At 45.9% G+C, this 15,721-nt stretch overlaps 1 protein-coding gene across 1 annotated transcript in view; it reads left to right on the top strand.

Moving 5' to 3' along the window:
• The first annotated feature begins 14,036 nt into the window (after positions 1 to 14,036).
• Positions 14,037 to 15,721, top strand: part of NDUFS3 (NADH:ubiquinone oxidoreductase core subunit S3) — a 34,952-nt gene continuing 33,267 nt past the window's right edge. The window contains exon 1 of the mRNA XM_075326521.1: positions 14,037 to 14,073. Coding sequence (XP_075182636.1) covers positions 14,037 to 14,073 — 37 coding nt within the window. The remainder of the gene's footprint in view (positions 14,074 to 15,721) is intronic.

Below are 15,721 nucleotides of genomic sequence, written 5' to 3'. Positions count from 1 at the left end.
CTGTACATACACTGATACTAATGTCATCTCACCACCAGGGGGCGCTCTCTACATACTGTACATACACTGATACTAATGTCATCTCACCACCAAGGGGAGCTCTCTACACACTGTACATACACTGATACTAATGTCATCTCACCACCAGGGGGAGCTCTCTTCACACTGTACATACACTGATACTAATGTCATCTCACCAGCAGGGGGAGCTCTCTACATACTGTACATACACTGATACTAATGTCATCTCACCACCAGGGGGAGCTCTCTACACAGTGTACATACACTGATACTAATGTCATCTCACCACCAGGGGGAGCTATCTACACACTGTACATACACTGATACTAATGTCATCTCACCACCAGGGGGAGCTCTCTACATACTGTACATACACTGATACTAATGTCATCTCACCACCAGGGGGAGCTCTCTACACACTGTACATACACTGATACTAATATCATCTCACCACCAGGGGGAGCTCTCTACATACACTGATACTAATGTCATCTCACCACCAGGGGGAGCTCTCTACATACTGTACATACACTGATACAAATGTCATCTCACCACCAGGGAGAGCTCTCTACACACTGTACATACACTGATACTAATGTCATCTCACCACCAGGGGGAGCTCTCTACACACTGTACATACACTGATACTAATGTCATCTCACCACCAGGGGGAGCTCTCTACACACTGTACATACACTGATACTAATGTCATCTCATCACCAGGGGGAGCTCTCTACACACTGTACATACACTGATACTAATATCATCTCATAACCAGGGGGAGCTCTCTACATACTGTACATACACTGATACTAATGTCATCTCACCACCAGGGGGCGCTCTCTACACACTGTACATACACTGATACTAATGTCATCTCACCACCAGGGGGAGCTCTCTACACACTGTACATACACTGATACTAATATCATCTCACCACCAGGGGGAGCTCTCTACACACTGTACATACACTGATACTAATGTCATCTCACCACCAGGGGGAGCTCTCTACACACTGTACATACACTGATACTAATATAATCTCACCACCAGGGGGAGCTCTCTACATACTGTACATACACTGATACTAATATCATCTCACCACCAGGGGGCGCTCTCTATATACACTGATACTAATGTCATCTCACCACCAGGGGGAGCTCTCTACATACTGTACATACACTGATACTAATGTCATCTCACCACCAGGGAGAGCTCTCTACATACTGTACATACACTGATACTAATGTCATCTTCACCACCAGGGGGAGCTCTCTACACACTGTACATACACTGATACTAATGTCATCTCACCACCAGGGGGAGCTCTCTACACACTGTACATACACTGATACTAATATCATCTCACCACCAGGGGGAGCTCTCTACATACTGTACATACACTGATACTAATATCATCTCACCACCAGGGGGCGCTCTCTACATACACTGATACTAATGTCATCTCACCACCAGGGGGAGCTCTCTACATACTGTACATACACTGATACTAATGTCATCTCACCACCAGGGAGAGCTCTCTACATACTGTACATACACTGATACTAATGTCATCTTCACCACCAGGGGGAGCTCTCTACACACTGTACATACACTGATACTAATGTCATCTCACCACCAGGGGGAGCTCTCTACACACTGTACATACACTGATACTAATATCATCTCACCACCAGGGGGAGCTCTCTACACACTGTACATACACTGATACTAATATCATCTCACCACCAGCGGGAGCTCTCTATACACTGTACATACACTGATACTAATGTCATCTTCACCACCAGGGGGAGCTCTCTACACACTGTACATACACTGATACTAATGTCATCTCACCACCAGGGGGAGCTCTCTACACACTGTACATACACTGATAATAATGTCATCTCACCACCAGGGGGCGCTCTCTACATACTGTACATACACTGATACTAATGTCATCTCACCACCAGGGGGAGCTCTCTACACACTGTACATACACTGATACTAATGTCATCTCACAACCAGGGGGAGCTCTCTACATATTGTACATACACTGATACTAATGTCATCTCACCACCAGGGGGAGCTCTCTACATACTGTACATACACTGATACTAATATCATCTCACCACCAGGGGGAGCTCTCTACACACTGTACATACACTGATACTAATGTCATCTCACCACCAGGGGGAGCTCTCTACATACTGTACATACACTGATACTAATGTCATCTCACCACCAGGGGGAGCTCTCTACATACTGTACATACACTGATACTAATGTCATCTCACCACCAGGGGGAGCTCTCTATACACTGTACATACACTGATACTAATATCATCTCACCACCAGGGGGAGCTCTCTACATACTGTACATACACTGATACTAATGTCATCTCACCACCAGGGGGAGCTCTCTACACACTGTACATACACTGATACTAATGTCATCTCACCACCAGGGGGAGCTCTCTACACACTGTACATACACTGATACTAATATCATCTCACCACCAGGGGGAGCTCTCTACATACTGTACATACACTGATACTAATATCTCACCACCAGGGGGCGCTCTCTACATACACTGATACTAATGTCATCTCACCACCAGGGGGAGCTCTCTACATACTGTACATACACTGATACTAATGTCATCTCACCACCAGGGAGAGCTCTCTACATACTGTACATACACTGATAATAATGTCATCTTCACCACCAGGGGGAGCTCTCTACACACTGTACATACCCTGATACTAATGTCATCTCACCACCAGGGGGAGCTCTCTACACACTGTACATACACTGATACTAATGTCATCTCACCACCAGGGGGCGCTCTCTACATACTGTACATACACTGATACTAATGTCATCTCACCACCAAGGGGAGCTCTCTACACACTGTACATACACTGATACTAATGTCATCTCACCACCAAGGGGAGCTCTCTACACACTGTACATACACTGATACTAATGTCATCTCACCAGCAGGGGGAGCTCTCTACATACTGTACATACACTGATACTAATGTCATCTCACCACCAGGGGGAGCTCTCTACACAGTGTACATACACTGATACTAATGTCATCTCACCACCAGGGGGAGCTATCTACACACTGTACATACACTGATACTAATGTCATCTCACCACCAGGGGGAGCTCTCTACATACTGTACATACACTGATACTAATGTCATCTCACCACCAGGGGGAGCTCTCTACACACTGTACATACACTGATACTAATATCATCTCACCACCAGGGGGAGCTCTCTACATACACTGATACTAATGTCATCTCACCACCAGGGGGAGCTCTCTACATACTGTACATACACTGATACAAATGTCATCTCACCACCAGGGAGAGCTCTCTACACACTGTACATACACTGATACTAATGTCATCTCACCACCAGGGGGAGCTCTCTACACACTGTACATACACTGATACTAATGTCATCTCACCACCAGGGGGAGCTCTCTACACACTGTACATACACTGATACTAATGTCATCTCATCACCAGGGGGAGCTCTCTACACACTGTACATACACTGATAATAATATCATCTCATAACCAGGGGGAGCTCTCTACATACTGTACATACACTGATACTAATGTCATCTCACCACCAGGGGGCGCTCTCTACACACTGTACATACACTGATACTAATGTCATCTCACCACCAGGGGGAGCTCTCTACACACTGTACATACACTGATACTAATATCATCTCACCACCAGGGGGAGCTCTCTACACACTGTACATACACTGATACTAATATCATCTCACCACCAGCGGGAGCTCTCTATACACTGTACATACACTGATACTAATATCATCTCACCACCAGGGGGAGCTCTCTACATACTGTACATACACTGATACTAATGTCATCTCACCACCAGGGGGAGCTCTCTACACACTGTACATACACTGATACTAATGTCATCTCACCACCAGGGGGAGCTCTCTACACACTGTACATACACTGATACTAATATCATCTCACCACCAGGGGGAGCTCTCTACATACTGTACATACACTGATACTAATATCATCTCACCACCAGGGGGCGCTCTCTACATACACTGATACTAATGTCATCTCACCACCAGGGGGAGCTCTCTACATACTGTACATACACTGATACTAATGTCATCTCACCACCAGGGAGAGCTCTCTACATACTGTACATACACTGATACTAATGTCATCTTCACCACCAGGGGGAGCTCTCTACACACTGTACATACACTGATACTAATGTCATCTCACCACCAGGGGGAGCTCTCTACACACTGTACATACACTGATACTAATGTCATCTCACCACCAGGGGGCGCTCTCTACATACTGTACATACACTGATACTAATGTCATCTCACCACCAGGGGGAGCTCTCTACACACTGTACATACACTGATACTAATGTCATCTCACCACCAGGGGGAGCTCTCTACATATTGTACATACACTGATACTAATGTCATCTCACCACCAGGGGGAGCTCTCTACATACTGTACATACACTGATACTAATATCATCTCACCACCAGGGGGAGCTCTCTACACACTGTACATACACTGATACTAATGTCATCTCACCACCAGGGGGAGCTCTCTACATACTGTACATACACTGATACTAATGTCATCTCACCACCAGGGGGAGCTCTCTATACACTGTACATACACTGATACTAATATCATCTCACCACCAGGGGGAGCTCTCTACATACTGTACATATACTGATACTAATGTCATCTCACCACCAGGGGGAGCTCACTACACACTGTACATACACTGATACTAATGTCATCTCACCACCAGGGGGAGCTCTCTACACACTGTACATACACTGATACTAATATCATCTCACCACCAGGGGGAGCTCTCTACATACTGTACATACACTGATACTAATATCATCTCACCACCAGGGGGCGCTCTCTACATACACTGATACTAATGTCATCTCACCACCATGGGGAGCTCTCTACATACTGTACATACACTGATACTAATGTCATCTCACCACCAGGGAGAGCTCTCTACATACTGTACATACACTGATACTAATGTCATCTTCACCACCAGGGGGAGCTCTCTACACACTGTACATACCCTGATACTAATGTCATCTCACCACCAGGGGGAGCTCTCTACACACTGTACATACACGGATACTAATGTCATCTCACCACCAGGGGGCGCTCTCTACACACTGTACATACACTGATACTAATGTCATCTCACCACCAGGGGGAGCTCTCTTCACACTGTACATACACTGATACTAATGTCATCTCACCACCAGGAAGAGCTCTCTACATACTGTACATACACTGATACTAATGTCATCTCACCACCAGGGAGAGCTCTCTACACACTGTACATACACTGATACTAATGTCATCTTCACCACCAGGGGGAGCTCTCTACATACTGTACATACACTGATACTAATGTCATCTCACCACCAGGGAGAGCTCTCTACATCCTGTACATACACTGATACTAATGTCATCTCACCACCAGGGGGAGCTCTCTACACACTGTACATACACTGATACTAATGTCATCTCACCACCAGGGGGCGCTCTCTACACACTGTACATACACTGATACTAATGTCATCTCACCACCAGGGGGAGCTCTCTACACACTGTACATACACTGATACTAATGTCATCTCACCACCAGGGGGAGCTCTCTACACACTGTACATACCCTGATACTAATGTCATCTCACCACCAGGGGGAGCTCTCTACACACTGTACATACACTGATACTAATGTCATCTCACCACCAGGGGGAGCTCTCTACACACTGTACATACACTGATACTAATGTCATCTCACCACCAGGGGGAGCTCTCTTCACACTGTACATACACTGATACTAATGTCATCTCACCAGCAGGGGGAGCTCTCTACATACTGTACATACACTGATACTAATGTCATCTCACCACCAGGGGGAGCTCTCTACATACTGTACATACACTGATACTAATGTCATCTCACCACCAGGGAGAGCTCTCTACATACTGTACATACACTGATACTAATGTCATCTTCACCACCAGGGGGAGCTCTCTACACACTGTACATACCCTGATACTAATGTCATCTCACCACCAGGGGGAGCTCTCTACACACTGTACATACACTGATACTAATGTCATCTCACCACCAGGGGGAGCTCTCTACACACTGTACATACACTGATACTAATGTCATCTCACCACCAGGGGGAGCTCTCTTCACACTGTACATACACTGATACTAATGTCATCTCACCAGCAGGGGGAGCTCTCTACATACTGTACATACACTGATACTAATGTCATCTCACCACCAGGGGGAGCTCTCTACACAGTGTACATACACTGATACTAATGTCATCTCACCACCAGGGGGAGCTCTCTACACACTGTACATACACTGATACTAATGTCATCTCACCACCAGGGGGAGCTCTCTACATACTGTACATACACTGATACTAATGTCATCTCACCACCAGGGGGAGCTCTCTACACACTGTACATACACTGATACGAATATCATCTCACCACCAGGGGGAGCTCTCTACATACACTGATACTAATGTCATCTCACCACCAGGGGGAGCTCTCTACAAACTGTACATACACTGATACAAATGTCATCTCACCACCAGGGAGAGCTCTCTACATACTGTACATACACTGATACTAATGTCATCTCACCACCAGGGGGAGCTCTCTACACACTGTACATACACTGATACTAATGTCATCTCACCACCAGGGGGAGCTCTCTACACACTGTACATACACTGATACTAATGTCATCTCACCACCAGGGGGAGCTCTCTACACACTGTACATACACTGATACTAATGTCATCTCACCACCAGGGGGAGCTCTCTACACACTGTACATACACTGATACTAATATCATCTCATCACCAGGGGGAGCTCTCTACATACTGTACATACACTGATACTAATATCATCTCACCACCAGGGGGCGCTCTCTACATACACTGATACTAATGTCATCTCACCACCAGGGGGAGCTCTCTACATACTGTACATACACTGATACTAATGTCATCTCACCACCAGGGGGAGCTCTCTACACACTGTACATACCCTGATACTAATGTCATCTCACCACCAGGAGGCGCTCTCTACATACTGTACATACACTGATACTAATGTCATCTCACCACCAGGGGGAGCTCTCTACACACTGTACATACACTGATACTAATATCATCTCACCACCAGGGGGAGCTCTCTACACACTGTACATACACTGATACTAATGTCATCTCACCACCAGGGGGAGCTCTCTACACACTGTACATACACTGATACTAATATCATCTCACCACCAGGGGGCGCTCTCTACACACTGTACATACACTGATACTAATGTCATCTCACCACCAGGGGGAGCTCTCTACATACTGTACATACACTGATAATAATGTCATCTCACCACCAGGGGGAGCTCTCTACACACTGTACATACACTGATACTAATGTCATCTCACCACCAGGGGGAGCTCTCTACACACTGTACATACACTGATACTAATGTCATCTCACCACCAGGGGGAGCTCTCTACACACTGTACATACACTGATACTAATATCTCACCACCAGGGGGCGCGCTCTACACACTGTACATACACTGATACTAATGTCATCTCACCACCAGGGGGAGCTCTCTACACACTGTACATACACTGATACTAATGTCATCTCACCACCAGGGGGAGCTCTCTACATACTGTACATACACTGATACTAATGTCATCTCACCACCAGGGGGAGCTCTCTACACACTGTACATACACTGATACTAATGTCATCTCACCACCAGGGGGAGCTCTCTACACACTGAACATACACTGATACTAATATCATCTCACCACCAGGGGGAGCTCTCTACATACTGTACATACACTGATACTAATGTCATCTCACCACCAGGGGGAGCTCTCTACATACTGTACATACACTGATACTAATGTCATCTCACCACCAGGGGGAGCTCTCTACACACTGTACATACACTGATACTAATGTCATCTCACCACCAGGGGGAGCTCTCTACACACTGTACATACACTGATACTAATGTCATCTCACCACCAGGGGGAGCTCTCTACACACTGTACATACACTGATACTAATGTCATCTCACCACCAGGGGGCGCTCTCTACATACTGTACACACACTGATACTGTCATCATCTCACCACCAGGGGGAGCTCTCTACACACTGTACATACACTGATACTAATGTCATCTCACCACCAGGGGGCGCTCTCTACACACTGTACATACACTGATACTAATGTCATCTCACCACCAGGGGGAGCTCTCTACACACTGTACATACACTGATAATAATGTCATCTCACCACCAGGGGGAGCTCTCTACACACTGTACATACACTGATACTAATATCATCTCACCACCAGGGGGCGCTCTCTACATACTGTACATACACTGATACTAATGTCATCTCACCACCAGGGGGAGCTCTCTACACACTGTACATACACTGATACTAATGTCATCAAACCACCAGGGGGAGCTCTCTACACACTGTACATACACTGATACTAATATCATCTCACCACCAGGGGGATCTCTCTACACACTGTACATACACTGATACTAATATCATCTCACCACCAGGGGGAGCTCTCTACAAACTGTACATACACTGATACTAATGTCATCTCACCACCAGGGGGAGCTCTCTACATACTGTACATACACTGATACTAATGTCATCTCACCACCAGGGGGAGCTCTCTACACACTGTACATACACTGATACTAATGTCATCTCACCACCAGGGGGAGCTCTCTACATACTGTACATACACTGATACTAATGTCATCTCACCACCAGGGGGACCTCTCTATACACTGTACATACACTGATACTAATATCATCTCACCACCAGGGGGAGCTCTCTACATACTGTACATACACTGATACTAATATCATCTCACCACCAGGGGGCGCTCTCTACATACTCTGATACTAATGTCATCTCACCACCAGGGGGAGCTCTCTACATACTGTACATACACTGATACTAATGTCATCTCACCACCAGGGAGAGCTCTCTACATACTGTACATACACTGATACTAATGTCATCTTCACCACCAGGGGGAGCTCTCTACACACTGTACATACACTGATACTAATGTCATCTCACCACCAGGGGGAGCTCTCTATACACTGTACATACACTGATACTAATTTCATCTCACCACCAGGGGGAGCTCTCTACATATTGTACATACACTGATACTAATGTCATCTCACCACCAGGGGGAGCTCTCTACATACTGTACATACACTGATACTAATATCATCTCACCACCAGGGGGAGCTCTCTACACACTGTACATACACTGATACTAATGTCATCTCACCACCAGGGGGAGCTCTCTACATACTGTACATACACTGATACTAATGTCATCTCACCACCAGGGGGAGCTCTCTACATACTGTACATACACTGATACTAATGTCATCTCACCACCAGGGGGAGGTCTCTATACACTGTACATACACTGATACTAATATCATCTCACCACCAGGGGGAGCTCTCTACATACTGTACATACACTGATACTAATGTCATCTCACCACCAGGGGGAGCTCTCTACACACTGTACATACACTGATACTAATGTCATCTCACCACCAGGGGGAGCTCTCTACACACTGTACATACACTGATACTAATATCATCTCACCACCAGGGGGAGCTCTCTACATACTGTACATACACTGATACTAATATCATCTCACCACCAGGGGGCGCTCTCTACATACACTGATACTAATGTCATCTCACCACCAGGGGGAGCTCTCTACATACTGTACATACACTGATACTAATGTCATCTCACCACCAGGGAGAGCTCTCTACATACTGTACATACACTGATACTAATGTCATCTTCACCACCAGGGGGAGCTCTCTACACACTGTACATACCCTGATACTAATGTCATCTCACCACCAGGGGGAGCTCTCTACACACTGTACATACACTGATACTAATGTCATCTCACCACCAGGGGGCGCTCTCTACATACTGTACATACACTGATACTAATGTCATCTCACCACCAGGGGGAGCTCTCTACACACTGTACATACACTGATACTAATGTCATCTCACCACCAGGGGGAGCTCTCTTCACACTGTACATACACTGATACTAATGTCATCTCACCACCAGGGGGAGCTCTCTACACAGTGTACAAACACTGATACTAATGTCATCTCACCACCAGGGGGAGCTCTCTACATACACTGATACTAATGTCATCTCACCACCAGGGGGAGCTCTCTACATACTGTACATACACTGATACAAATGTCATCTCACCACCAGGGAGAGCTCTCTACATACTGTACATACACTGATACTAATGTCATCTCACCACCAGGGGGAGCTCTCTACACACTGTACATACACTGATACTAATGTCATCTCACCACCAGGGGGAGCTCTCTACACACTGTACATACACTGATACTAATGTCATCTCACCACCAGGGAGAGCTCTCTACATACTGTACATACACTGATACTAATGTCATCTTCACCACCAGGGGGAGCTCTCTACACACTGTACATACACTGATACTAATGTCATCTCACCACCAGGGGGAGCTCTCTACACACTGTACATACACTGATACTAATGTCATCTCACCACCAGGGGGAGCTCTCTACACACTGTACATACACTGATACTAATGTCATCTCACCACCAGGGGGAGCTCTCTACATACTGTACATACACTGATACTAATGTCATCTCACCACCAGGGGGAGCTCTCTACACACTGTACATACACTGATACTAATGTCATCTCACCACCAGGGGGAGCTCTTTACATACTGTACATACACTGATACTAATATCATCTCACCACCAGGGGGAGCTCTCTACACACTGTACATACACTGACACTAATGTCATCTCACCACCAGGGGGAGCTCTCTACATACTGTACATACACTGATACTAATATCATCTCACCACCAGGGGGAGCTCTCTACATACTGTACATACACTGATACTAATATCATCTCACCACCAGGGGGAGCTCTCTACACACTGTACATACACTGATACTAATGTCATCTCACCACCAGGGGGAGCTCTCTACACACTGTACATACACTGATACTAATATCATCTCACCACCAGGGGGAGCTCTCTACACACTGTACATACACTGATACTAATATCATCTCACCACCAGGGGGCGCTCTCTACATACACTGATACTAATGTCATCTCACCACCAGGGGGAGCTCTCTACATACTGTACATACACTGATACTAATGTCATTTCACCACCAGGGAGAGCTCTCTACATACTGTACATACACTGATACTAATGTCATCTCACCACCAGGGGGAGCTCTCTACACACTGTACATACACTGATACTAATGTCATCTCACCACCAGGGGGAGCTCTCTACATACTGTACATACATACACTGATACTAATGTCATCTCACCACCAGGGGGAGCTCTCTACACACTGTACATACACTGATACTAATGTCATCTCACCACCAGGGGGCGCTCTCTACATTCTGTACATACACTGATACTAATGTCATCTCACCACCAGGGGGGGCTCTCTACACACTGTACATACACTGATACTAATATCATCTCACCACCAGGGGGAGCTCTCTACACACTGTACATACACTGATACTAATATCATCTCACCACCAAAGAGAGCTCTCTACATACTGTACATACACTGATACTAATTTCATCTCACCACCAGGGGGAGCTCTCTACACACTGTACATACACTGATACTAATGTCATCTCACCACCAGGGGGAGCTCTCTACATACTGTACATACACTGATACTAATATCATCTCACCACCAGGGGGAGCTCTCTACACACTGAACATACACTGACACTAATGTCATCTCACCACCAGGGGGAGCTCTCTACATACTGTACATACACTGATACTAATATCATCTCACCACCAGGGGGAGCTCTCTACATACTGTACATACACTGATACTAATATCATCTCACCACCAGGGGGAGCTCTCTACACACTGTACATACACTGATACTAATGTCATCTCACCACCAGGGGGAGCTCTCTACACACTGTACATACACTGATACTAATGTCATCTCACCACCAGGGGGCGCTCTCTACATACACTGATACTAATGTCATCTCACCACCAGGGGGAGCTCTCTACATACTGTACATACACTGATACTAATGTAATTTCACCACCAGGGAGAGCTCTCTACATACTGTACATACACTGATACTAATGTCATCTCACCACCAGGGGGAGCTCTCTACACACTGTACATACACTGATACTAATGTCATCTCACCACCAGGGGGAGCTCTCTACATACTGTACATACATACACTGATACTAATGTCATCTCACCACCAGGGGGAGCTCTCTACACACTGTACATACACTGATACTAATGTCATCTCACCACCAGGGGGAGCTCTCTACATACTGTACATACATACACTGATACTAATGTCATCTCACCACCAGGGAGAGCTCTCTACACACTGTACATACACTGATACTAATGTCATCTCACCACCAGGGGGCGCTCTCTACATTCTGTACATACACTGATACTAATGTCATCTCACCACCAGGGGGCGCTCTCTACACACTGTACATACACTGATACTAATATCATCTCACCACCAGGGGGAGCTCTCTACACACTGTACATACACTGATACTAATATCATCTCACCACCAAAGAGAGCTCTCTACATACTGTACATACACTGATACTAATGTCATCTCACCACCAGGGGGAGCTCTCTACACACTGTACATACACTGATACTAATGTCATCTCACCACCAGGGGGAGCTCTCTACATACTGTACATACACTGATACTAATGTCATCTCACCACCAGGGGGAGCTCTCTACACACTGTACATACACTGATACTAATATCATCTCACCACCAGGGGGAGCTCTCTACACACTGTACATACACTGATACTAATGTCATCTCACCACCAGGGGGAGCTCTCTACATACTGTACATACACTGATACTAATATCATGTCACCACCAGGGGGCGCTCTCTACATACACTGATACTAATGTCATCTCACCACCAGGGGGAGCTCTCTACATACTGTACATACACTGATACTAATGTCATCTCACCACCAGGGAGAGCTCTCTACATACTGTACATACACTGATACTAATGTCATCTCACCACCAGGGGGAGCTCTCTACATACTGTACATACACTGATACTAATGTCATCTCACCACCAGGGGGCGCTCTCTACATACTGTACATACACTGATACTAATGTCATCTCACCACCAGGGGGAGCTCTCTACACACTGTACATACACTGATACTAATATCATCTCACCACCAGGGGGAGCTCTCTACACACTGTACATACACTGATACTAATATCATCTCACCACCAGGGAGAGCTCTCTACATACTGTACATACACTAATACTAATGTCATCTCACCACCAGGGGGAGCTCTCTACACACTGTACATACACTGATACTAATGTCATCTCACCAGCAGGGGGAGCTCTCTACATACTGTACATACACTGATACTAATATCTCACCACCAGGGGGAGCTCTCTACACACTGTACATACACTGATACTAATATCTCACCACCAGGGGGAGCTCTCTACATACTGTACATACACTGATACTAATGTCATCTCACCACCAGGGGGAGCTCTCTACATTCTGTACATACACTGATACTAATGTCATCTCACCACCAGGGGGAGCTCTCTACATACTGTACATACCGTACACTGATACTAATGTCATCTCACCACCAGGGGGAGCTCTTTACATACTGTACATACACTGATACTAATGTCATCTCACCACCAGGGGAAGCTCTCTACATTCTGTACATACACTGATACTAATGTCATCTCACCACCAGGGGGAGCTCTCTACACACTGTACATACACTGATACTAATATCTCACCACCAGGGGGAGCTCTCTACATACTGTACATACACTGATACTAATGTCATCTCACCACCAGGGGGAGCTCTCTACATTCTGTACATACACTGATACTAATGTCATCTCACCACCAGGGGGAGCTCTCTACATACTGTACATACCGTACACTGATACTAATGTCATCTCACCACCAGGGGGAGCTCTCTACACACTGCACATACACTGATACTAATGTCATCTCACCACCAGGGGGAGCTCTCTACACACTGTACATACACTGATACTAATATCATCTCACCACCAGGGGGCACTCTCTACATACTGTACATACACTGATACTAATATCTTACCACCAGGGGGAGCTCTCTACATACTGTACATACACTGATACTAATGTCATCTCACCACCAGGGGGAGCTCTCTACATACTGTACATACACTGATACTAATGTCATCTCACCACCAGGGAGAGCTCTCTACATACTGTACATACACTGATACTAATGTCATCTTCACCACCAGGGGGAGCTCTCTACACACTGTACATACACTGATACTAATGTCATCTCACCACCAGGGGGAGCTCTCTACACACTGTACATACACTGATACTAATGTCATCTCACCACCAGGGGGCGCTCTCTACATACTGTACATACACTGATACTAATGTCATCTCACCACCAGGGGGAGCTCTCTACACACTGTACATACACTGATACTAATGTCATCTCACCACCAGGGGGAGCTCTCTTCACACTGTACATACACTGATACTAATGTCATCTCACCACCAGGGGGAGCTCTCTACATTCTGTACATACACTGATACTAATGTCATCTCACCACCAGGGGGAGCTCTCTACATACTGTACATACCGTACACTGATACTAATGTCATCTCACCACCAGGGGGAGCTCTCTACACACTGCACATACACTGATACTAATGTCATCTCACCACCAGGGGGAGCTCTCTACACACTGTACATACACTGATACTAATATCATCTCACCACCAGGGGGCACTCTCTACATACTGTACATACACTGATACTAATATCTTACCACCAGGGGGAGCTCTCTACATACTGTACATACACTGATACTAATGTCATCTCACCACCAGGGGGAGCTCTCTACATACTGTACATACACTGATACTAATGTCATCTCACCACCAGGGAGAGCTCTCTACATACTGTACATACACTGATACTAATGTCATCTCACCACCAGGGGGAGCTCTCTACACACTGTACATACACTGATACTAATGTCATCTCACCACCAGGGGGCGCTCTCTACATACTGTACATACACTGATACTAATGTCATCTCACCACCAGGGGGAGCTCTCTACACACTGTACATACACTGATACTAATGTCATCTCACCACCAGGGGGAGCTCTCTTCACACTGTACATACACTGATACTAATGTCATCTCACCAGCAGGGGGAGCTCTCTACATACTGTACATACACTGATACTAATATCATCTCACCACCAGGGGGAGCTCTCTACATACTGTACATACCGTACACTGATACTAATGTCATCTCACCACCAGGGGGAGCTCT

Source organism: Anomaloglossus baeobatrachus, chromosome 10 (genome assembly GCF_048569485.1).
Source record: "Anomaloglossus baeobatrachus isolate aAnoBae1 chromosome 10, aAnoBae1.hap1, whole genome shotgun sequence".
Taxonomy (NCBI): Eukaryota; Metazoa; Chordata; class Amphibia; order Anura; family Aromobatidae; genus Anomaloglossus; species Anomaloglossus baeobatrachus.
The sequence above is the reverse complement of the archived record's forward strand: the minus strand, read 5'-3'. Positions and strand labels throughout refer to the sequence as shown.